At 36.9% G+C, this 27,070-nt stretch overlaps 1 protein-coding gene and 1 long non-coding RNA gene across 7 annotated transcripts in view; one reads left to right on the top strand and one right to left on the bottom strand.

The window, feature by feature from the left end:
• Nucleotides 1-7,654: 7,654 nt before the first annotated feature.
• Nucleotides 7,655-27,070, bottom strand: part of LOC5569579 (dipeptidyl peptidase 4) — a 66,324-nt gene continuing 46,908 nt past the window's right edge. For 2 of the 5 annotated variants that reach the window (XR_002500326.1, XR_002500325.1), the window contains exon 14: nucleotides 25,047-25,135. Coding sequence is in view for 3 of the 5 variants with exons in the window: in XM_021844039.1 (XP_021699731.1) it covers nucleotides 8,165-8,302; nucleotides 8,621-8,826; nucleotides 17,243-17,400; nucleotides 24,672-24,857; nucleotides 24,925-25,135 (899 nt within the window). In the remaining 2 variants the exon portion in view is untranslated. Of the gene's footprint in view, nucleotides 8,303-8,620; nucleotides 8,827-10,487; nucleotides 10,550-17,242; nucleotides 17,401-24,671; nucleotides 24,858-24,924; nucleotides 25,136-27,070 lie in introns of those variants that run through there. The other 3 variants (XM_021844039.1, XM_021844040.1, XM_021844042.1) reach the window with 3 other exon arrangements.
• Nucleotides 18,183-19,557, top strand: LOC110676381. 2 transcript variants are annotated; one of them, XR_002500328.1, is made up of 4 exons: nucleotides 18,183-18,445; nucleotides 18,505-18,772; nucleotides 18,933-19,046; nucleotides 19,100-19,557. It is a non-coding gene; the product is annotated as an uncharacterized LOC110676381 (long non-coding RNA). The 2 variants fall into 2 exon arrangements; XR_002500327.1 differs by having other exon boundaries at nucleotides 18,183-18,772.

Here is a 27,070-nt window from a genome sequence, read left to right as displayed (position 1 = left end):
AGTGATCATCCACGTTTAGTGGGAGAAAATTGGAAAATTGGTGTTTGGCTACATAGGTTATAAACTTTCGGATTCTTTGTTAGTAGTTAAATTTGATGTGAAATCACACGGATCGCAAAAATAATGGTTCAAAATGATTATGCCAATGGAAAATAGTTCAATAACCGATTGATAATTACCTTATTTTTTGGGTTGAAAAATTGAATTTTGGACTTAAACAAACATTTTCAGTGACATTTTTCTTGTTCTCCCCTAGCGATCCCCATGACGGTGGCGCATCATATTTGCCTATATAATCTTATCAGCCAAACTTAAATTCACAAGCCGAATCGAAACTTGATGATCGCGAGAAAAATTCATTCCTTCAAAGCACACAAGGGATGGTACAAAAATTATGTCACGCTAAATTTCGACTTTTTTGACCCCCTCTCCCCGTTTGTCAGTTTTTTGTATGAGTCATTCGAAAATTATGTAAGGCTTGTCACTCTTGGCTTGATTACCCAAAGTGGAGCGTTACGTAATTTGTGTATGACCGCTAACCGTCCACTTGAAGCCTTTTTTTCTAAATTAGGCGAGAAACAAATCCATTTGTAGTTGGAAAATGATTTTAACAATCATCTCCCGGAGACGAATCAGCCAATGGCTGAAAGTCTCGATAATAGAGATAATAAAAAAACAAGCGATTTCTTCTTCAGGCTAATCCACACATACTTTTTTTTCCTCGTCTGTAGAGCTTTTTTGACCACTGCTTCCAGTATTTAGGAATATTGTGGTATGACCAAGGGGTGGATCACTCTTGATGCATTTGTTGAAGTTCTAGGTATGCATTCGAATGCATTTAAATGCATACTCAGCAAAATTTTCAATCCATGGCTTGCTCCAACGATCGATTGTTGTCCTTTTAGAAGTGTCAAACGTGTGGTACCATGGACGTACGAAGTCTCGGATGTCGGCATCAGGGAATGAAATTATTTCAAAAATCTCCAAATTCATCTCTTCGTGGACAGTAAGACTAACGACATGAACGGAGGAGCTTGAAAACAGTCACACAGCTCAACGAAGAAGTAAATCTGTCCACAATATTTAAAAGTTTTGTTGTTTGTCAAAATTGCTAATCCCTAGGCAGCATATTTAAGTGGTGCTCCTGTGTCTGTTAAGATAGGAGTAGATTCGATAGGAAAACTGAATTACGGGGTTTAACAGATTTGTGGTTCATAAAAGGTAGATGGTAATGACATAAAATAAATTATACTCAATATTGTAGAAGACTCTACTGATGAACTTTAGAACAGTTGGTCGGGGCTTTCCAAAATGTCACGTGCTTTTCTTCTGAAGAAACCACGCGTTGCACTTGAGGAAATACCGTAATGTTTTTCTCGCATAAGAATCGAATAGAGCGTGGAAAAAATACGGCGCTTCGTTCTCTCAGAGAAAGTTTGTTTAAAGCTCAGGACAAATACTTCAAATGTTTATCGATTCTGTTCTAAACCGAAATTAAAGTTCAAATATTTCCACCTTCATTTGGATGTGAAATTTCGATGCGGATTTTTATCCTTCTTCAGTAGAGCATATACAATGGGTTTCTCGGGCAGAAGGTTCTGGTCAATCCTGATCCAAAATCAAACTGTTTCTACGGGGACGTAGGACGATTTTTTCTGGAAAATTTCCTCTTCCCGTAATGTCCACTGCGTATATGACCTTCCATGAATAAATCAAAAATGCTCTTAAAATTGTGGGCATCAGTTAGGTTTCTAATTCAAATGCAATATATTTCGAGTAATTAATAACAGCTTGATAACCTGAAATAAATAAATTTTGTGATTAGGTACTTGCAGAATATCAAATGAAAATTATTTCTGCAAACAGTTTTGAAACTTCCACAACAAATAATAAAGCGTTGCTATAGATGGTTTAGGTCAGGGCTAAGTTGATATGGATGTCCAAAAAATGCATCTGATGCAAATTGATGTACATTTGATGTGCACCGAAAAAGTGATCCACCCCTTGGGTATGACCCATGTTTTATCTGGTACTTATCAAATATTCTCTCACAATTGAGATGTGATAGACATTGGTGTATGTAGCACTCTATCCCAATTAGGCGCAAGTCGTTTAAGGTGCAAGAAAAAATGGCTCAAAAGTCAGAACTGAAAAAGCAGTTTTCGGCTTTTAAAACAATAGATTGATGAAAATAAGAACACACAGCCTTTTTATTTGGCAAATAAAAGAGCTGTGTGTTTTTATTTTCTTCGATTTGTATATTTAAAAAGAGAAAACTGCTTTTTCAGTTTTGACTTTTGCACCATTTTTACTTGGGCCTTAATAAAGTCTATTAGGACTATTAGGACTACTTTGCCATATTTCCAATGGCTCTAATAACCCTTTTCCAAATTTTGACATTCTATGTTTAAGCAATGCTCCGCAGTTGCAGAGTAAATGCTCAGCAGTTTCGTTTCATCTTGACAAAAACGACATTCAGAGGATTGGATTTTTCCTATCTTCTTAAGGCGATACCTACTTGGGCAGTGACCGGTCATCAGGCCAGTTATTACCCTAAGATTTCCTTTATTAAGATTCAGTATAGCCCGGGCTTTTGTTAGACTAGGTTTTATGAATCTTCACATACTTCAATATATCTATATAATTAAAAATGGAATTGTGTTTGTATGTCACGAAATGGCTTACGAACGGGTCAACGGATTTGAATTATTCTTTCTCCGTTTTGTTCGTTAAGGGTTCCGACGTGTTTGTGTGTATAAAAATCCCAAGATATTCACCGGGAATGTTGGATAAACGAGCGCGAACGAAACTGTCATTTTGTATTGGACAATCAATAGTGTTTTTCAACAGCCTACTTGATGGCAAGACGAAGTTTGCCGGGACCACTAGTACTTTAATATTGCAGTTCTAGAAATAACTTTCCGTTCTACGGTTGAACAGAAAGCTACCGCAGCTGTCACATTACTGATTTTCACAAAGCATCATCGATCGGTTGCGATGATACCTTGGAAACCAGACTGATGATTGTTGTTTTCGACTGTTTTTCAAAGCTTTGGACTCTACTAGCACACTTTGATTAGTTGGTTTCGTTCAATGATACAATGAATCTCAAGGCTGCGGTAGAACTTTTACAGCTGCGGTAGAACTTGGCGGCTACCGCAGAACGGAAAATTTTCAAAAGAACCGTAATATAAACACATTAATAAAATATGCCACAACTCACAATAAGGGATCAACGAGAAGAATCAATGTTGTTGATGGTAAAATAAACCAAAATCGAATTTGTCGTATAAAACATATGAATCCTAAAAAAATAAGTAGATGAAAAAACCGAATTTAGTACTATACCATGGTATAGTACTAAATTCGGTTTTTTCATCTTTATTGAAAATGTAATTCAACTGATTTTGAACTGATCTGAAAAAGTGTGAGTGTGCGTCTTCGTGCAGTTGTTGTATCAGAAGTTGTCAGTTCTAAATGCTGAATTTGTCTAATGTATTGACTGTAAATTCTTTATTTTCGATCTAATCGCCTCAAAACGTTGATATTATTCGTTGGATTGCTGAAGTGCTTGCTAATTTAAAGACGATAGAGTTGATTTGCAAAAAACCGTATCACCAAAATCAACCGTATTACTTTGGCTTCGTTTCTGCATATCTACTGCCAGACGAACAATAGAATGGATCAGTGTTGCCACATTTTTTCCAACTCTCATCTGTGTTTTCGGATGAAAAAATCTTTTTTATCTTAAGTCAACCTTCAAAAATCTTGGTAAAAATCTGTGTCGCAAAAATAACCAAAATTTTAATTTTTTGATCAAAAAAGTACCTTTTAAAACGTATTATGGCGTATTTTAGCATGTTAACAATTTTTAATTTGAACTTACTCTTCTAAAAGTAACTTTAAAGTACATAATTGTTTCTAAAAAATTGAAATATTTAAAGTTTTGAGAAAATCTAAACATAGTAATTGTACTTCTGATTTATATCTTCCGAAACTGCGTCATAAACTCGTAAAATATTCTAAAATCTTTAAAATCTTTTTTATCTCAAAAATCTGTGATCTGTGATCACAGATATCTGTAGGCAAGAACAGGAAAAAATCTGTGTAATTAGAGATAAATCTGTGTATGTGGCATCACTGGAATGGATGGAGATAAGCAAGTGGTGTGTGAATGTCGACGGTGTGAGTCTGCTATTATGGTTGGTGAAGCAAACGTTATATGCCAAGGGTTTTGTACCGATGCCTACCACGCAAGCTGTGCCAGACTAACGGAAGATGTTATTGCTGCTTTCCGGCATAATTGCTGTATTTGGTGGATGTGTACAAGCTGCGGAATTCTGATGCGACAAATTCGCGATAACAAAGAATATAAAGGAAAACGATCCAAAATTGAAAACGATGATGTTGTGCCTGTTTTGGTCGATAGAAGGAGCGAACTTCTGGAAAAGGACATTTCGATACTCAAGGAGCAAATGTCTTCGCTACAACAATCCATTGCCGATTTCGAGAGATCCCGATCAGTGGTTTCTATCGATTCTGTATCAGGAGATAGGCCGCTAGCACAATCTTCCCCGGAACATCTTTCGTCGTCAAGATTCCTGCTCGGTTCTAAAACGTTTTCAAGTATGGGTTCATCACCTTCTGCCTCGCATGAAAAATGTTGGTCATTCTTCACTAAAATAAAACACACAGTGAACGAAGATCAAATTCGAAACATGGTATCGAGAAGTATTGGCGCCAGTAATGCTATCGTGAAAAAGTTGGTTTCGAGATGGAGGGATATTTCTACAATGCCGTTCATTTCATTTAAAGTTGGCATCGACGTTGGATTGAAGGATATGGCAATGAGATCAGGAATTTGTTTCCGAGAGTTCCACGACAATTATGAGCTGTGGGAGCCTTAATGTAATCGCACATGTTGCACTTGTTCATGCCTTTCGAAGCTATAAAAATGAAATCATGTAACGAAATCTAACGTGGTAGCACTGTTTATATATGCAGTATCGTTTTTAGTTTTAAGTATACATTCAATAAGATCAGAACAAGATCTACTTATAGGTATTCTATTAAACAGCTCGAAGATCTAAAAAAAATGTTTTTTAATTTTTTATGAAGGTTTGTTTGTAAATTGAAAGTTGTATATTCAATGATTATTCGTATATAAAAATATTCTGAACACAATTTACACTTATCAGGGTTCTTGAGCAGTTCTTACTTCTGGTGATTAAAACCTTACCAAGAATAACATTTAGAGGAAATTATGTTTAAGTTCATTATATGATACCCTTTGGAAAAGTTTTCTGCAAGAAGGCCCCCACAAGACTGTGGTCCCAGGGCTCCCACATTTGTAAATCTGACCCTGAGAATTCAGATTTGTTGGAAGGAATCAAATTTGTTACACGTAAAACGTGATGAGTTGTCGAATGTCCATGACGGAATCCGAACTATTCATTGACAAACATTGTATTTCCATTTATGTGGACCATCATTCTGTTCAAAATGACCTTTTCAAGAGTTTACTGATGGATGAAAGCAAACTGATTGGACGATAGCTAGAAGCTTCTGCAGGATTTTTGTCTGGTTTTAAAAATTGGTACAACCTTAGCATTTTTCCATTTGACAGAAAAATATGCCAACTGAAAACATTTGTTAAATATATCAACTAAGAATGATAAGCTACTTTCTGGAAGTTTCTTGATGATTATGTAAAAATTGATTGAATTGCATTAAATCTCCAAGCTTTGAAAAATACCACGAAACTCAATTTTCGTTCAATTTGTAGCCAGCCCGGGCGATCCGTCTTAAAGCACGTAGCTTAAGCGCCACTCCACAAGGGAGACCACATGCCCAATTTTGATTTGCCCGGTTGAGACTCTCCTAAGGGCGAGTCCATCGAATTTTCCCGAAAGGAATTTTACAGATCGCTTCAGCTGACTTACGAACCAAACGACCGAACGGGGTTCACCCTATTATCGCTACGCAACCACACAATCAAGAAGGCACTCAGAGACTCCGGTAAGAGAATCACTCATTCTCAATACGAACCAACATATGCTGCCGCTCGCTCTTTCTCATCACGGGCAGACTCGTCGTTCGACGCGCTACGCATCAACAAATAGGAAGCGGACTGAGAACCCAACAGTCAAACTCCATGAAGAGGACGGGCAACGAAAACTAAACACGCATAGTGACGGGCAACACATGAAAACTAATCAAACACTAGGGATTACGGTTACAAACAAATTAACGTTTATTGGTTTTGATGACCACATGGTTGACGAACGAATAATTTATTTACTAAATTTCCTTAATGCTAGCATTTCACTTCAATGTTTGTGTGTGTTCGTTCTCTCTATCTCCCTATCATGTGTGCGATTTCTCTCCCTATCTATACTTCTGTGCTCATGTGCTCTATGTTCTACGTCACCGACCAAAGCAGTGCATCTGCGGGCAAGTCTGCACTCCTGGTGACAATCGGATCTGGCGGCGGCAATTCGTCACGCACGCATCGTGATCCTCACTTCTTCCTCTAGTAAGGCTTTAGTAGCACATACTCTTCAGTCTAAGACTGGACAAAAAACACTCCGAGGCGCCCTCACCGGACGCCCCACTTCACTCCAAGAAAAGGTTTAAATGGGCTTGACTCACCGAGTTCGTTGGCTTGCCTTACGCTGTCGTTGACCTGTGACCCAGGTCAGTGTCCTCGTCTAGACGAGCGGCGATCTCCAATGGCGGTACTGTTGAATGACGCGTTCTTCACCGGAGCCGGGGTCTCGCAATGGCGGCGACAATAATCGAGCTTCGCAGTCGGTTGGATGGATTGGCCGACCTGCGAATCCTAGAGGTCCCCTGAACCTCACTCGGTCGATTTGGTGACGGATCGGCCGACTTCCAGCCGGTTGGGGGTTTGCTGGGAAGGTTTTCGTCCGTGAAGGGGGAAGACCACGCGCTTGGGTGCGGGTGTATTTGCTGCGAATAAACCAGCCTTACGGCTAAAACGAACACTGAGCACGACACTACATGGCACATATCGAGCACAATTACCTTGGATATTTGGCTATCACGCTAATTCGCACACAAATCCTAACTACGCACACTTTTCACGAACTAGAGAACGAATAAATATTTAATTAATTACCATGTACTTAACGTCACTAAAAGTAGCATACTTCACTACGGAAAACGAATAGATTACAAACGCGCACACTTCTTGTTTGCTGGGTAGTCACGAACGAAATGAACGAATCTGTGACTCCTCAGATTAAGGAAAGTGAATCTCGGACAAACCGGAAATTCGTCATTTCCCGAAACTTCCTCGTACACATTCGTGACCATATAGTCACGAAGGATAACTCGGCACGATGGTAGTGCAGCTGTCCCTTTCCAACCTTTCGAAAAAATCGATAAGCCCGCCCTAGGAGAGATTCAGCAAAATGTTCGCAACTTGTAATTGCCTATGCTAAGGGATTTATTATAATTTGAATTTGCTTAATATACTGTACATTGCCTATTATTGCTATCTTATTCTATCAACGCATTTGGACAATATTTACAAATTTCATATCATATATATTTACAAAATATATACAAATCTCCTGACCGCTACAAATTTTGTTAATTTGGAATTCGGCGGTGATTAAATGAACACTTATTTAAAAACTGTTATATACAACAACGAGCATCACTGGTGAGTTTATTTTACAACAATTGATTATTAGTTATACATTATTAGAAACAAAATTTATGAACAACGATAAACAAGCCCGTCATAGCGTCTATGTACACGAGTTTGATTTTATCTTCCAGTTTATGTACATTTTAAGGCAAGAGCATATCAAAATTCTACTACACTAGTTTTGCGAAAATTGTTTCATCATCACATTGAATTTTATGTACATTTTTTGGAAAACTGTAAACACGTCACGTATATGCGTTATGGTATTAATATTTTTTCATTTTCGTTTCGATGAAAAAAGGAAGAACGTTTTTGTTTTAATTTAACATCATTGCATTTATAATTGCGCTGTCTTTCCGTCTTTTCTCGATGTTTTCACAATGTGATATGTAGTTTTACTATGAATGTCGCGCACTAAATAAAATCAGAGTAAAAAGTGATAATACACAGCACATGCTAAAAACGATGATTGATTACGCTGCTCGGTTACTCGTTCGGTACGTGAACTTCTTTTGGTTTCTCATCATCGGAATCCAGCGATAAACAACCTTTTAAGAAATCCTCCATGGTACGATAGACGTGCTCTAGCACACCGTTCAGTTCGTGTCCTTCGTCGGCGTAGCTCTGTAAATGATCAAATAGTAGACAAATGTGAAAATCTATCCACAAAGGAGAACCACAGACAAACAGCCGTTACACCCAGAACAAATTATTATAAAATCCATCGCCCACTTCACAGAATCATCACCTGGTGACAATATTGTACGAAACATGATTATGTGCGACACGATCTGTAGAAGGCGCTAGTGTGGAACCTCAAATTCGAAGAAAAACTAGTTGTTTGTAAAGTATGCAACTCAAACCAATCTCTTAAAGTGGTTGATGGAAAAATCATGTAAGGTACGTCTGTCTGTCTGTGCGAAAACCGTACTAATTACTCACTTGATACCGGAAAATGGTTCCCGATTCAGTCAGTGCCCTTGCCAGCTGAATTCCATGTTGAAAAGGCGCTGACACGTCCGCCATGCCATGCATAAGAAGATAAGAATTGGAAGGAATCTGTTTTCCCCGCTGCGTTGCATCTGCTTCAACGTATGCTTTGTAGTTTTCGGCTGGTACGCCCAATATCCGCTCCGTAAATACCGAATCTGTTAGGGGAAAATCTTTGTTTTAATTTACGTCTTCAACTAATGTTGTATCTACGATTGGATATAAAGGTAAGATAAAGGTCTAGAGATTCAACCTCAACGATGGCACTAATTTAATGGAAGCTATTGCGGGTATATACCTATAAATAACAAGTTTATGTCTAGGAATATATGTTTAAAAATGTTTGCTATTTAAAATGTGGAATCATTTGTTCAATAGTTGGTAAGGGGCGGTCCATTAATTACGTAAGACAATTTTGGCGGATTTTCGACACCCCCTCCCCCCATGATAAGATTTTTTGTATGAAAATCAAAAATAATGTGTATGGTTCGTAAGAAATCTCAACCCCCCCTCCCCCCATAACCCCTTACGTAATTAATGGACCGCCCCTAAGCGAAGCGTGTTACAAATAACTTTCGAGGTTATATACCGCAGATTGTATGTCTAGTTGAGTGCTTTTGAAGTCCATGTTCTTTTATTTTCTTCCTGAAGTTACGTCCCAACTGGGACCGAGTCTTCTCATGAGAACTTTTTATTAACTACTTAGAGATATTTCTTGCCATATTATAATTACTTGCATTTGTATGTTGTGTGCAAAAATGATGATACTATATGCTTCCAGGAATATGTGGAAATAATGTTTGGGATTAAGGCTCAAAACCCCATAATTCAATCATTAGAAATCATAAAAAACTAAAAAAACAGTTTTTTGTTTAAATTTAAAGAAATCTCTATAAAATCATTTTATGGCATTTTAGATAGCAATTGCAGTACAATGCTAAATTGTTTAAGCATTGCTTCGATTTTGCGCGAAAATACTAGTTCAGATCATTTGTAACCAACACAACGAGAGGTCCGAAAATCGCCGTTTCTTTTTCAAAAACGTATGAAGAAATTGAAAATTGACTAATTACTCAAGTTAACAAAGATTAATATGATAATAAATCTTCGAGCTGTTTAGTAGAATACCTATAAGTAGATGAAAAAACCGAATTTAGTTTAGTCGAGTCTAGTACACGACACTGAAGACGGCCTTACAGTTGAGGTCGAAATACGCGTATATGTCAAAGGATACAAACTCTAGTGGAATTAAATGGTATAAAGATCAATAACTAATCTTTAAGAAAAATTGGGATTTGATAAAAGTTGTAGAAGACTTACAACTTGCGGTAGACAAAATCGAAAATTTGTTATTCGATGTAACACAGTTCAGGTTTGTATGGTTTGTGATTGTTTCATGGAAGAAAAAAAAAACTATTGGAAATGGATGTGAATGGCGTCATGCACAGGCGCCAAAGTATATGGATGTGTGGAATGTTTGAAAGTATTATACACTTTTTACTAAATAAGTCCTTTTGATTTGTGTGTTTATATTTTATTAATGTACATTGTTGTTGATTATACCTGTTTCCCAACATCCATAAATAAAACTATATAAAAAGAAACTAGATTTGAACAAAAACATCTACTGTGAACAAAAAGTAATTCAACCACTTTATTCTGTGATGCTATGCAACTCAGGAAATTCCAAACACCACAACATGCATGTGTGCATCGTTCTACGAGTGAACTTGTTGGAGCCCATGGTATTATGGAGTGTAAATCGTTGAAAGGGTCAATTTGCTAATTCTACTGGTAAACCAGTAAATTGAAACACAACCTTTCCGAATGATGGCCCCTTTCGAGTTAGAAGATGATTTCTCTTTCAAATGGTTTGTTTATCTAGAAATGCAATCAATATTATTTAACAGATTGATAATTTTTAGGCGGTTTTAGGTCTGGATGGGAATCAATGTACATGTGAACAGTAATAATGACATAATAAACAAACAGATCGAAATTGGGACCCTCGAAATCTCTGAGACTATATACACACGTTTCATCCAATCGTGGCACACCAAATAAGATCAACTCTAATACTATTCAACAGTATTAAATATGGTTTGTACCTTCCGTTCTTTTTTATTATTATTATTTTTTTTTTTTTGAAAAGAAAAGATTTTGTCAGATTTAAACTTTAATTCTAACCAAGCTCTCCAACTAAAAATGCTTCTATATGTGATTGGTTTATCTTTAAATTTTAAAGATAAACCAATCATATACATAATCATTTTTAGTTGGAGAGCTTGGTTAGACTAAATCCCCTTTTCTTGTCACTCTAAAAAGAAATTCAAATTTTTTGTGATTTGCACTCGAGCTAATATACTTCCCAAGTAACATTTTAAGTTTTTTTTTTACTTACTACAAGCTGTTGTTACCACCATATCTTTTTTTGTCTTTATTGAAGTATTTTTTAACTGACGCTAGTTCAACACTCTGTCGAATTAGAGAGCGCCAAAAGGCCCGGGCGCCTAGAGAAAGAGTGTGTCAGAGAAGTAACACTAAAGAGGTAGAAGTGACCCAGAAGGGATCACTTTTTTTTTAATTTCTTTATTAGGATCATTCCAAACATTACATTTATTTCTTATATCTAGATGTTCTGTGTTATTAGACAACACTATCATCCTAATTTGGTAAAACATATATAAGATTTTATTAACATTTTGCTAACAACATATTACATTTCATTTGCCGTAGCAGTTCAGATTTTTTACAGGTGAGTTGATTTCACCTGCTTATAAGAGAGGAAAAAAAACGCTTTGAATTTACTTAACCTAACTTAACCTAAACATATAACGCATTAATCGTGACAATAGAAGATTGTAACGATTTTTGCCTGAAATTATTAATTTTTTTTTGACATTCGTTCCAATGTTTCAACATTGGATATTCTATGTAACTCATTGGTACTATACCAGGGAGGAAGCATCATTTTCAAAATTTTATTTTGAATTCTCTGTAGAGCTTTCTTCCTAGTCCATATTGAGAAGGGATAACTGCTCGAGACCAACCAAAGGGGGTCTCGCCGAAAAACTTACAAAGTATGCGAGTATTCCAAGTCCTACGCCGGAACATTTTGTAATTTGTTATGCTAAGAATGCTACCAGTACTGTGCACTGTTAATTAGTTATTCTAAAACAGTTGCCTTAAACCAAAGTCGGTGTGCGGCGGGTGATAATGGGTGCAGTTCGTTATCGTGGGACGTCAGATCATGTTGTATAGGCCAGCATCTTTCAAAAAGCGCAAATAGGGATTTCAGGGTTGCTACGTCATTTCCCAGAGGTTCACGAATGATTCTTGGGATCCCATGAATATTCCTGGGGTACTCGTATAGTGGGCAGACGCAAATTACGTGCTCTACGGTATTCTTTATATGGCACAAGGTATACATCCGGTGGAAAGATCAATTGCCACTCATGTTGTGTTAAAGACGCGTATGCCCCGTCCTTAGACGAGATACCAACTGTTGTTCCTTCAAAAGAGGAAGGTCTTTCCACCGTTCGGTGGACGATTTAATCTTTCGCAGGTACGGTTAACATTGCTGATTCCATTCCGTACTCCATATACTCATAAACAGCTTTGTTAGCCACCTTTTATCATCATCAAAGGGTACATTATCTTCGTAGCGGGGGCAGGAAAAACCAGCATCAGATAGATGATCAGCAGCTGCGTTGCCGGGTATATGTACCACAATGTCCGGGATCCATGCAAAGGTGGTGTTGGATCTACCATCGGTGATCGAGCACTGAATCCAAGAGTGCGAAGGCCTGTTTGACGGCAATGCGGATACTACCCTAGATGAATCCATCAGAACAATTATTGGTCGGTCGGATGGTGTAGTGGCTGCTAAATACACGGCTGCGGCTTCCGCTGGAAGATCGAGCAAAGTGGTGACAGACTCAGGCTCACTGAAATATTAGGGCCGAAGACGCCAAGGTCGACGCCTCTTATAGAAAGTGAACCGTCGGTGTATCTGTGATCATGATTTGGATATTTTGTGCGTAGCCAGTCCAGAACGTTTATCCGTAGAACTATCGAGTTGTCCCCTGCATGAAACTGGTTTCCAATCGTGCTATCTACGTTAGGCTTAGGTGAAAGCCAACAAATGTCTCCATCAAAGACAAATTAAAGACCCCCATGTCCCTTGCAAATGCCCAAAATTTTATGGCTCATAAAGTAATCTAGAATGCCGTTCAAAGTGTACTGCAGTCTGTCAAACTTGGGTACCCTTTGCACTACCGAGGGACCAAATGCAGTACTAGAAGTGGTACCCAATCTGAACCCGAGTGGGACGAACCTGTCTCCATTCCAGTGGATCCTGGCCACTGGGTGAAATCTACATTGGCAACCGTGCGGAGGATACTGTTCCCATCAGTGAGGAAGCAGATCCTGTCGTCCCCGATTGTTTTTTTGGTAATGGCAGCGTTTTTTTGCAAATCACTGTGGATATAAAGAAGCGGAAAGGAAGGAGCCCAGCTTCAGTGCAAGCAGAGTCAGCAGGCGTGGATGGAAGAATAATGCGAATGTATCAATGGTACAGTGGTGCGAGTGTTGTTATTAGTCGAACCCTTGCAGTGTCCGTAAGTTCAAGGCCATATGTTAACTGGCTGTCAACAATGGCATGCGCAACGCGAAAACGGATATTTCGGTTGTTCGAGCGGTGATGGCTAGAAATTGTTCGAACCAAGTTGAGGCGCGTGCGGCAGCTATGCTTGACCAAATCAAAGTGATGCTGGAAGGTGAGCCCACGGTCAATGGTGACGCTGAGCACTTTCACCGTATTCTTCGTGGGGATGCGTTGACTGTTGATATTTATGGGCACGGATATGCGGTGGTTAGATGGACAGACATGACACTATTAATTTATGTGATTTGTGCTAACGTAAGAACAACACGACATTCACGAAACGCGACCCGAGACAAGACATAATACTTATAGTTCTTACTATCGTCAAAAAAAAAACCTAAAAATTACCTTTCTGTCGACCGCTTTCGGGTGCGATGTGGCCCATCTACGGGACAATGTCCGACTGATTGCGTTTTGTACGTTGTTCGTACACGTCCGAAGAGATAAAACTGCTACTGAAGTGTCGTTTTCACAAGATCGAACAGACACGAAACGATCGGAGGATCGTCTTCATTCATCAGCGGTGCTAGGTTATTGCTGATGAACATTGATTCCATGCGTTTAAATGCGAGGCATTTCGTACACTTTTGATGAGCTTCGCACTTTCCCAATCTATTTCGTGGTTGGAATCTAACGCATGAGCTGCCACACTGGACTCGTTACATTGTTTGGATGCAACAGCATTTCTGTGTTTGAGGCGGGTTTGGCCGATGTAAACTGCTGGACAGTCTTTACATGGAATCCGGTAAACTCCCGATTGCTCATCGGGAGCAACTTTGTCTTTGAGGTTGCACAATAAGTCACGCAAAGTTTTGTCGCTTTTATGAACGACGTGTAGGCCTTGTCGACGAAGTGTACTCTTAATCGAATTAGTAACTTTCGGGAAGAACGGTAAACTAATCCTCCTGATTTTTTCTGTATCTGGTTGAAGTGTTGTGATATTTTGTCGTCGTCTTTTACGTTTGTGTTTACGAAATTTTTTTCTATAAACGATCTGTCGTATCCGTTTACCTCTGCAGCTACGTGGATTTGGCGTGTTTCCTTGTCAAACTCCTCTTGATCCATTGATATATTGTAAAGACGGTGTGCCATGGAATGAAATGCAGCTTGTTTTTTGAGCGCCAAAGTGGTTGGAGTCCGAAGTGATGTAGCGATCGGTAGTGGTAGGTTTGCGGTAAATTCCAAATTTCAATGTGTTGTCTTCTTTTCTACTGATCAACAGATCAACAGTGATATTTATTGTGGCATGTTGAGAGTTCAAACAAATTCAGCGTTTGGTCTACGTAGCGCTCTTTCACTGGGGCGAATATATCAGCAGTTTTATCTCTTCGGACGTGTACGAACAACGTACAAAACGCAATCAGTCGGACATTGTCCCGTAGATGGGCCACATCGCGCCCGAAACCGGTCGACAGAAAGGTAATTTTTAAGTTTTTTTGACGATAGTAAGAACTATAAGTGTTATGTCTTGTCTCGCGTCGCGTTTCGTGAAGGACAGACATGACATCTAAAACTTTTAGGGGCAGACAGCTCAAAACCAACTGCAGTGGTACATTTGAAGATCGCGTCAACTGCCACCTGTGTCTTGATCCTTACGCAAACTGGTGTTTTGCCGGAGACGACAAAAACTTAGATGCCTTTCAGTAAGTTAGCAAAAACGCTATTCATTGCTTTCAAAGAGAGTGTGACAGCAATCACGGACCCCTGTGGCACGCCGGTTTCTTCGGGAAAGGAGTCGGATAGATAGTATCCAACAACGCCTCGAAAAGATCGCTCAGACAGGAAGTTTTGAACAAAGCGCAGATGTGGCCGGATAGTTTCCATTCAACTAGCTGACTCAGTACTAGCGGAGTCCAAGTTCGATTGAAGGCCTTGGACAGGTCCATTGAGACAATTTCGGTGTGTAAGCTTTCCGACTGCGCAGTGTGTAAGACGTCGTCAAGTTGAGCAAAGTAAGTGCTTGTTCCATGACCAGCTCGGAAGGCATGTTGCAGATGATCCAACAAGTCTTGGGACTCCAAAAATTGGTTCAGCTTCCGGTTAACCATCCATTCCATCACCTTGCACATGCAGCAGGTTAGAGCAATCGGTCGCTATTTGAATAGGTCGTGAGTTTCTGTATTACTCTTGGGGATGAAAACCACAAGACTTTCCCGCCATTCCGAGGGGAAAGTGTCAGTGAGCCAATATTTGTTCATGAAATCTAATAGCTGCAACTTACCCGAAAGGAGAAGGTTTTTTTATAAGTGGATAACCAATGCCGTCTGGGCCGACCGATTTTCCGGTACAACACTTAAGTGCGAAGAGAAACTCACTAATTTAAAATGGTTGGTTTATCAACAAGTTGTCTGGATCATCAGGAACGGGAACTAATTGAGCTGATGGTGGACTGCATCCGACGCTTAAAACTATCATTATGGCTATCTATACTAGCCAACCTGGTGAAGTATTCGCCGAGGATTCTAGCCACCGTTGAGGGGTCTGAAATGTGCGAGTTTTCAATATGGAGGAAAGTCAGAGGCTTTGTCTTTCGTTTGCCACTGAGGGCATTTACTCGGGTCCACTCGGGCGTCTGCAAAGATCTTTTCTATTCATTGTGCCGACTTCGGTATAAGTTCAAAGCATTCTTTCTGCTAGGATCGCCTATGAGAATGCGTTTGACAGGCATCTACAAAGCATTTTAAAATGGCGTTTACTGCAAAGACTATTAAGCTCTTATCAATGCTTTATTATTGAATTGAATGCATCTCTAATAAAACCTCATTAATTAACATCTTAAAACATCAGAAAGCATTGAAATTGGTCGGTGTTTAGTCAGAATGGACCAAGTGCTTTTTGCTGGTTTCATGAAAACGAGCTCCAACCATTCGAAATAACAAATTATTTGCATTATTTGCCGCTATATCGATACTTATCTATTTAATGAATAATTTGATGTAACAAAATAGCATTAGAAAAATCAGATTTGATGGAGTCGTTGATTTATCTTTGCGAGACCAAAATATCATCTAGTCCGGTCTTTCTGAACACCGACCAATTGTTAATTAGATTTGCATGTTCATGTTTTACAAAACGACTTAAAAATGTTGGAAATGTATTCAAAACATCGTTTCCAACAGATAGGTTTTCAAACGTATTTTGTGCAGTTTAGTGACATCTAAACTCCTTTTGAAAAAACACAACAATGAAAAAGTTACTGAACACGAACCAAAATAGGGAAATGTGTTTTTATTTCTGTCATGTCGCAGAAGAAATGCGGTGGTTTCGAAATGTATCGTTGTTTTTTGTTTTTAATGAATAAATATGAATATTATACAATAAGATGGCAAAGTCTTAAGTTACTTCCTCTAAATTTTTGTTGATTTTAAAGAGCTTGAAGTTTATATGGAGAAAATTGATCAAATACCATTTTGATTCGAATTGCTCGGACGCTTCCGGAATTCGACACCGGCATTAATTCACCCTCAACTGATTATTTAGACAACTTGAATGTATGGATAATATATAATATTTCATAATTGTGAATTTTAGGCAAAACATACTGTTCAAAACACCGTGAAAAAGGCTGGACAATTTCAAAGAGTCCGGCAATTATATTTTGATCATAGAGTGCGGTATAGTCGATAAAAATTCGAACGAAATTGAAGGATTTTTAATAATAAAATTTTTCTGTGGAGCTGCATGTTTCCTAGGTATACCTTGTTTGTTTTATAACGAAAAGACTTGTTGCAGTCTCTTGTATGGTTAAGGAAGAATTTTCTAATCACTAATAAAATTTTCCCTTCGACTACAACGCACACTATGTCACTTAAGATTTTTGTAGTTTGATCAATTTGGGACACCCTATTGTAGAATTAACATTTCAATCGTTTAATAGGACCGGCATTCACTGGAGTTTCGCTACTTACTGTAATATAACCAGTCTGTGATTGGCGACACCGATATACCGCACTTGAAGACGTTTTGTTGGGATCCTAATATCATTGCTGTTACGTATCCGCCATAGCCCCAGCCCCACACGCCAACCCTGTTCTCATCTAAAAAGTTGAGAGTTTCAAGTAGGTACCTGTAAAGGATAAAAAGTGTAAAAATTAGACCTGAAGAAATTTACAAAATAGATTGTCGTATGATTAACACATTCTACTATTTTATTTTACAGAAGGCGTTATAATTGAGTCCTAAAGCCTTGTCCCAATTTCATTACCAAACGCTTAAGTTTAGGTCAGAAACATATGTGTACTATATTTTAAAATGATTGTTGTTGGTTTAAGTCAAAAAACCATTTGTCACGGTTTTTGTCGCACGTTTTGTTTTAAGCTCAAATTTTGGATATATTTTGGTTTTCCCTTTCAAAATGTCAGATAGGAACTACCCCAGTGTTAAAATTAAAACGCATGTGGCATTTTTGTCGACTAAGTAAACGATGAACATAATCAAAAGTGTCAAAGTTCATTTTAAAAATTAAATTTTAAATATGTTATAGTCGTTATTTGAGCTGCAAAAATTGCTAAAGTAGTTGCAATGACATCAAAGGCGAAATAAAGACGTATGACCAGGGGGGCCCAGATAGCCGTAGCGGTAAACGCGCAGCTATTCAGCAAGACCAAGCTGAGGGTCGTGGGTTCAAATTCCACCGGTCGAGGATCTTTTCGGGTTGGAAATTTTCTCGACTTCCCAGGGCATAGAGTATCTTCGTACCTGCCACACGATATACGCATGCAAAAATGGTCATCGGCATAGTAAGCTCTCAGTTAATAACTGTGGAAGTGCTCATAAGAACACTAAGCTGAGAAGCAGGCTCTGTCCCAGTAGGGACGTAACGCGAGAAAGAAGAAGAAGACTTCCTTATACAATGACTTTTTTTTGGGATCATGAAGTACTAGAATAACAAACACAATACCTACATTTGTATCTGCCTTGCAAAGCTGAAATCTAATTTTACTCGCTACCCGCGAATTTCAAATCCGCGTTGCCATGTGATAATAAATAAACAATCGTTGATTCGCCATGGGGAAAATTTGTTGTATCGACAGTTGCAAAACTCGGGACAAATTCGGCATCCCATCCCATACGGTGGTTTCCCTTTACCGTTTTCCCGAAGACAACGACAAGTAAGTTAACGCATTTATAATCTTCTTTATACATTAGTTTATCTTCCGTTTATTTTTAGCTTAACCGTTTGGAAAGAATTCTGCCGTAAACACGGCACGGTGTTCAAAGGAAAGCTAGACCATCGCCGAATTTGTTCTCGGCATTTTGATGCATCATGCTTCAAGGATCCGTTTGATTTCGTTGAGTAGAACCGTCTCAAAAGCTCTCCAAGAGTATGTTGAAATGGTAGCATGAGCAGCGAAGTAATTCCCACGATAGAGTTCATAGACCTGATGGACAGCTTGTTCGATACTTTTAACTCTCGTTTTGAACATGATAAGCTAAAGGTATGTATTTCATATTTTATGTATCTTTAAATAATGTTTTCTTTTGGTTTAAAATTATACTCGCGAGAAAATGTGCGCCCAATGCTGAACTTGTTAAGAAAAAAATAATATGATATAATATATTAAACGATTCTATTAAATTTTAATTTTCTACTTGCAGCCTCTACGATCTGCTATATGCGATAATAGCGAACATTGGGAATTTCTCGTTAAAACAAAAAATATTCTTGAGAAAGCCAAGTTTATCCCGAAATCGTGCTTCGATACCTCAACGGTTGTTTACAAAAAATATATTTTTCGAACCAATAATGAATATTACTTTTCTAGGCATTGGATGAAGCTCAAAATCTGCTCACAGCTAAACAGAGATTCCCTCCATTTATGAAAGGATTCATTCAGAACATAAATGCGATTCGACTGCTGTGGGATATTTCAAAAACAAAATTCAATTTCCTCTATCTGTGTACTAATTGTATCTGTCAAGACCCACTGGAGAATGAATTTGCTACGCCTAATGTTTTGCAGTTTAGCACGGCAATCAAATATAATGGGGTGGAAAGAACATTAGACCAGCAAGACAATACAAACTGTATGAAACGGTCACCCTGATTGATAGCAATGATGAAGAAGCGAAATCTGGAGACCCTTTGAGCGTTATTGATAAAAATAGCCTAGTTGATTTACCTGATGATAATTTAGATTATGAAAACCTAGAAGAACCGTTTTGTCTCAAATTCCGAACAGACTCATATTCCGAACACTTCGTTTTTGTATGGCGATTTGGTTGAAATGTTTCGCTGAAATATGTCATCAAATAACAAGGAAATGGCAGTCAATTGCAATTCAATTTTATCGTCTCCAATATAATTTATACCGCGGGAGTAGTAATGATTCTCTAGTTTGAGACCAGTAGAACATGCTCAGATCAATTTATTTGCGAAATAATTCATTTGAATGTGATTTATTCATGCTGTTCGGAATTTGAATCAAGGTGTTCGGCTCATATTCAGAATAAACACAGTGTTCGGCATTTGAATCAAAATGTTGTTCCATTCTTTTACGTAAAAACAATATTAAAACTAATTAAATCAACATTATTATTGGTACACCCAACAGCTAACCGTTAGGCTTTGCGAAGAAAAAATAAATTTCACAAATATCAGCCAATTTATGCCAATCATATGCATTTGAAGTCACTCTTGGCCTTAAGTGTTCGGAATATGAGTCCCAGACAAACCCGAAATGAATGCATTAGTATATGTCATTGGTTTTGTAATATCTAAATTACCCCATGAAGCGTGCAGGAGACACCTACGTTCATCATCATCTGGTAGACACATGGATGATGAAATTTTTGTTTTTACAAGGCTTAAACATTTTCTGGACGCCATTAACTTTAATTTTCCAAATGAAGTTGCTCTAGACATTGGATTAACTTTACTAATAGCATTCAAGCAAAAATTTTACATCTATTTCAAACAACATCGTTGTCAAAAAGCGATTACAAAAATTTGTTGATCGTCAGACGTATCATGAAACTGTTTGCTTTCAATGCGTTAATAAATTTTGCGATTGTCTTTTGAACACGTTTATAAATGCGGAAGTCAAGAAAAAGCAAGAGAAATATGGAAGGAAATGTCGAAGGAATGGAAAGGCGCGTAGGCTAAACATTAAACCAAGAGCAACAGGAAAACGTAACAATAAAAAAACCGTGAAGATGAGAAAAGTAAATAGAAAGACTACAAAAAGAAAATCTGAAGATAAAAGAGGTACTGGTCAGAAGCATTCCATGGGCTCTAAAAAGCGAAAAGTCATGGTATTCATATCATTTACGAGATTGATTGAACATTTCATGGTAATGATTTGTATTTTCAGGTACAGAAGCATAAATAGTAAGAAGAACTGCAGAAAAATATAGGAATTGCCTTTTAGTTAAGATTCATTTACACCTAACTGAATTTAATCAAAAATTGTATTCTGAAAATCGAAAAACACCTTGTTTCCTATAATTATTATGAATTATGTCATTGTTCAATTAATATTAATACCTAGTTTATGCCATGATAATCATTGTATGTTTTTTTTTTTGTATAACTATTATAATCATCGATATATAAGAAGTACACCAAAACAATGAACCATTCATTACTGTAGTTTCAATGGATTTTTAAAACTGTATAAATCACATTGGAAGGTCGGGAACAATGAACAAGTAAAAATGCGATGGCAGGTCGAATCCTTTTTCAGTTCGGAAGGGTGTTTGAAATCTCGCTTTTTGCACACAACATTAACGCAGTGCATCTGGTGATGGTCATCCGCTCGACGGCCGGAAGGTTAAATTTTCACAAGGAAATGTCACCATAGAAACGACCCTCCTGTTATCATGGGCAGTAACATCGCAAGGCTGAATTTAAATTAGGTGTTAGGGCCAAATGTCAAACTTGGGTACCGGGGACGAAATGTAGTACTAGAAGAGGTACCCGTTGTGAGCCCGAGTGCTACGTCTCTATTTGTCTCTGATGCCATGCTTCGTATTATTATATTAAAACTCTTGTTTTAATATTTCATCAAAAACTTTAGGACCCAATTGAAGCCATCAGAAATTTGTCAAATGTAAATAAAAACTATTTCCAAATGTCTAAACTAAAGAGCGAAATTTTTTTCCGTTTTCCATTGTTAATGGATAGATTAGACTATGCGCGAGCATATTGAACCAACAGTTTCTTTGACTTAGTCTTAAATCAAACGAAAACACCGCGGGTTCAAAATATAAACTTTGAGGCTCGAAAATGTATTGGTGTGTTCAAAAATAGTAAAACAGTGCTTTATAATTTAACTATTGAAGACGCATTCTTGACTATATACGACCGTGTGAGCATTTTTATTTCACAGAGGAAGCTTTTCTCTACATTGCACAGTGGTCCAGGAATCAGTTTTACGCGGAAAGATGCATTTTGAGCTTTAGAATGAAACATTAGACAAAAACGGTCTTCTACAAAGTTATTTGTATTAGTCAAGCCCTTTGTTTGGTGTTATTGAAAATTAGGGTGGACCACATTTTCATAGAAATTGTGTAACTAACTTTCTTATTTGTAGAAATTATATTATACATGCTTCAGCAAAGTTGTAGACCATTCAATTTCAAGCAACTTTGCCAAAATAAGTTTTTTTGTATCTCTTAAATTGACCGATTTAGAGCTTTTTTTCCTGCAGTGACATAGGGTGGTCCGAACAAAACTGGTTTTCTGGCTCTAGAGTTTTCAATTCAAACTTCTCATCAAAGTAGTCTATGAAACACTTTTAGAGCTTTAAAAACTGCGTAAATTGATGAGTGAAGAAACTCGCTATCTTCTTCCGTTTAGGAGTTATTGTTGTTTTTCTCTCAAAAACATGCCTACTTTGATTGTGAATATCTTTGATTGGGGCAAACATAAAAAATATCTTTTGACGGCATTCAAAAGACAAAATAAAATTGTATATTATATCAAAAAATTACAGATGTGTTACTCTTGTAACTCTAATAAAATGCCTTGAAAAACAAAGGATTTTAAGCTAAAAAACTTTAATAACTTTTGAACTAAAATAGATATCATCAATATTTTTGCATGAAAATTTGCGATTTGTTAAGTTCTTAAAGTCGTTCATAGACCGCTTTGACGAGAAATCTTAAATAAGAAAGATAGGGCTCTAAAACTATTATAGAATGTATTTCTTTATTATTTTGCATTTTGAGCATGAAAATAAAATTTTTGACAAAAACGATCTTCTACAAAATTGTTTCTACTGTGTCATTTGAAATTAGGGTGGTCCACAATATCACACATATCATATAATCAACTTTTTTATTTGCAAAAATACTGGTATATGCTCTTTGGCAAAGCGGTAGAACTTGAAATTTTAATCAACTTTGCCAAAAGAAGTTTTTCTGTAGCTCAAAATTTGACCAATCTAGAGCATTTTTTCCTAATCATCGCAGGGTGGTCCAACAAAAATAAGTTTTTCAACTCTAGCTTTTTTAATATTATTTTCTCGTCAAAGCGGTCTATGAACGACTTTTAGAACTTAACAAAACGCAAATTTTCATGCAAAAATATTGTGGATATCTATTTTAGTTCAAAAGTTTTTAAAGTTTTTGTAATAAAACATATTTGACTTTCAAGACGTTTAATTAGAGTTACAAAAATAACACATCTGTAATTTTTTGATATAATATACAATTTTATTTTTTCTTTTGAACGCCGTTAAAAGATATTTTTTATGTTTGCCCTAATCAGAGATATTTACAATCAAAGTTGGCATGTTTTTAAGAGAAAAACAACAATAAATCCTAAACGGAAGGAGATAGTGAGTTTCTTCACTCACCAAATTACGCATTTTTTAAAGCTCTAAAAGTGTTTCATAGACTACTTTGATGAAAAATTTGAATTGAAAACTCTAGAGCCAGAAAACCAGTTTTGTTCGGACCACCCTATGTCACTGCAGGAAAAAAAGATCTAAATCGGTCAATTTAAGAGTTACAAAAAAACTTATTTTGGCAAAGTTGCTTGAAATTGAATGGTCTACAACTTTGCTGAAGCATGTATAATATAATTTCTTCAAATAAGAAAGTTAGTTACACAATTTCTATGAAAATGTGGTCCACCCTAATTTTCAATAAAACCAAACATAGGGCTCAACTACTACAAACAACTTTGTAGAAGACCGTTTTGTCTAATGTTTCATTCTAAAGCTCAAAATGCATCTTTCCGCGTCAAACTGATTCCTGGACCATAGTGCATTGTGGCATGTTCATTGACTTGGTTACGCTGTGTAAATAATTAATTGGTACAAAAACCCAAAATCACTTTCTTAGAGGGTCAAAAATGCAACCGTTACCCTATTTTGGTACAAAACCAATTTAGTTCCACGATGGAATTGGCACCGTGATGTCTTATAGTTTAAATCTTTTATTTGTGAAAGGTTTTTGCGGCAAATAATTGCAGCTTGTCATTGCTCATTGGAAACATATGAGCATGCTTAATGGTATTAGAATTCCTCATAGTTATAGTTTAAATTAGTGCTTTTAATGGTTACGCCTCAAAAAGGGCGTAACTCAAAAAATACACTTAAAGAGTACAAAAGACTAAACAAACTAACTTCGAACCAATTGATAAAATCTCGCCCTAAAAGCCATTGGTATTCGACTATGTAGCTTGCTGTTACTGAGCAAATGAATGGATTAACACGTTATATAACAGTGATACGATGAAGAGATCATAGTTCTGATCTTTGTCCATTCATTTGCTTAAAAACAACGAGCTGCGCACCGCACTCGGTTACCAATGGCTTTTGAGGCGAAATCATAAGATATGCGAGACAAAGTTCATCTGATAATCACGGTTAATAAAAACCTTTGAATAGGGTTGTTTGGTGATGAAAAATTCACGTTTTTTGTAGCTTGTTCGAAATTGCACATTTTTCTGAGTGTTACACGTTGTTATTGCACTTATCTTAATTTTGATATAATAAATGATCAAACGAGATTACCACACTAAGTTCAAAAGTGTTTTTTACCATCAAACGGGCATTGTTTAAGTGGATACAACGAGTATTTGCCTTGACATGCTTAACCATGAAAATAACTGGTGATTACAGATATGATGGAGTTTTTTTTTTCTGATAATGACGGTCTGGGGAGCACCTCGCTCGTAACATTGATTGGGATGCACTGAATAGTGATCTTACTCTTTCGCATTATCGTAACGTCTCTAAATAAAATATAAACGTTCGTAAAAACATGATTAGGTTCTAAATTTTATTTTTCGTCAACCAGTCAGTCAGCAACGACTGCCTTTCTCTCTCTGGATACGCCCATCCGTGGATCTAGTCCAATACTGAAAATATAAAATAAAGATCTTACCTCAACGCTGCTATTTGATCTTGAACTTCCACTCCTCCAATGTGGCGATACAAAGCCTTCTTGCCTTGTCCTCTGGCACCACGTACATCAAGTCGTATATAGACTACATCGTTATGGCTAGACATGTAAGTTCCCCAGTCGATTTTGAACTGTTCCGAAACTGATGCTGATCCTGGTCTGCCGTTACTGTAGAGAAATAACAGTGAAATATTCTTATGTTGGAAACAACCTTCTCCCATTACTCTCTACTTACACTTCAACCAGCACCGGGAAAGCTGCATCTCGAAGCTCTTCTCTCCAACTTGGTGGAAGCATTAGTTGCACAGCTGCACGTGTTCCGTGCGGCAATGGAATCTCGAATGACCGCTGTGTTGGAAGCGCAAGTTCTTGTAATTTTCTCGTGAATGCAGGTCTCGTGTCGTACAAAACTCGTACAAGTCGATGGTTTAGTGCAGTGTGTACAACTGAATAGTAAAATAAGGTAAAATGGTTCATTGAAATAGCCATATATCAGATGTTCAACATTAAAGTGGTATAGAAATACTGAAACAAAAGCTACGGGATAATTACTTTTTGATGACAAGTTGCACACGACAGGACGAAACAAACATAAAGCATAGATTTGTTTAAATAATGATCCCTTGTTCATTGCATGTACCTGATGTGAGATGTAGTTAGTATATGGAAACTAAATAAAAATCAATGTGTTACTTTTACAGTGCATGGTTACAATTTATTTTTGTTAGACAGCATGTTAGCTTATTTCGTTAAACTACGACGGGAAAAATACCTAGTTCAAAATTCAAGATGCAAACACGGTCTATCATTAATAATCACAGCTTTTAGTTGGTTTGTAGCATAAGTACAAATTTAAAGCTTACTTACAAGACTTTATGTTAATACACATTTAAGGAAGCGGTATAAATTACGTCACACTTCGTGTGGAAAGGGAGGGTGTTATGAAAAGCGTTAAGATTCTGACATAATAATTAAAAACTCCATACAATGCTTCGAAACAAAGATGGAGCAACAGGAATGGTTTAAAAAGTATCGGAATGCAAAAACACTTAAATATCACTTTAATAAGGACTGATCATTTTATAAAGTGGACACTTTGGTATATCTTTTTTATCTATAAATAAAATTCTAATCAGTTTTTTGGATATCGTTTGACCAATATGTTCGTTCTATTGAAAAACCTCACACTTTTCACGTAATTGTATTTCTCCAGGTATTTCGATTAGATAGATTGGATATAATACTTGTAAAAATGTGATTTCATTGTAGCAGTGATGTTAATTATTAAAATTTTCCATAGTGTTGTGGGAGAACTTTTGAAAATAACGCATTTATCCTATCTAGTGTTTTTAATATGACTTGGACACTGAATCAGCAACACAATGAAGGCGTAAATTGCTTTTCATATGAGGACTATCTTAGTGCTTTCGTCCGGACGTACTTTGTACCTTAAAAATTTGCTCATTTAAGTTCTCTTAAGGTTTAAAATATTTTTCATTAAACAATTTATTTAAATAATTTTAATTGCATCTCATTGCTACAAGAAACTTGAGTTTTTTCAGTAGACTTTTTTTTAAAGGATAAGCCAATTTTGAAAAAAAAAAGATTGCCAAGTTTTCCAGCCATTTTAGAATAATCATGGATTTTGAAATCCTTATAAAATCGATCGTTCTAAACTAGGCTGACCATACGTCCCGTATTTAATGGACAGTACCGTTTTCATCACCTTGACGAGCTGTCCTGTCGTTTTATTAAAAATGTTCAAATTGTCCCGTAGTTTAGGAAATTGAGAATAGATATATGCTGTTTTATTTATTTTGTGAGTTTTTTGTCCTTCTCATTTTTCCAGCACCTAGTTATCAGCTTGTCATCAAAGTTAAACTAAATTAGTAAACAACATTTGCTTCTGATTTACTTTTTTGTTGTATGCTTATATTTAGGCCAAATTTTAGCCGATTTCCAAAACATGGCTGGCTCTCATTTATATATGTCAAAATCTAAATAGTATAAGTAAAGTTAAAAATCCAAGTTCAATTGAAATATTTTTGGAATATTATGAAACTCTAATATGAAATAGAAACATTTTTTCCCAGTCTAGCCTGAAATTGAGAATGAAAAGACCAATTTTGGAAATGAGTCCGACAATCGAACCTAGTTTCAATCTTCTCACAACTTTTCTTTTACAACACCAAAAAAAAAAACGACCAAAGTTTGAGGTCATTTATCGCTACCCGATCAACCAGTGTTACAATTTATTTATAGATCTTTGTCCAGCGATGGCGATTGTCAACGATTCAAAACGATTCGGTATAGATCGCTATCGAAAAAACACTGACTGGTTGACCGGGTATCATGTATTAGTATTATTTAAATCATTCAAT

This window comes from Aedes aegypti, chromosome 2 (assembly GCF_002204515.2).
Source record: "Aedes aegypti strain LVP_AGWG chromosome 2, AaegL5.0 Primary Assembly, whole genome shotgun sequence".
Taxonomy (NCBI): Eukaryota; Metazoa; Arthropoda; class Insecta; order Diptera; family Culicidae; genus Aedes; species Aedes aegypti.
The sequence above is the reverse complement of the archived record's forward strand: the minus strand, read 5'-3'. Positions and strand labels throughout refer to the sequence as shown.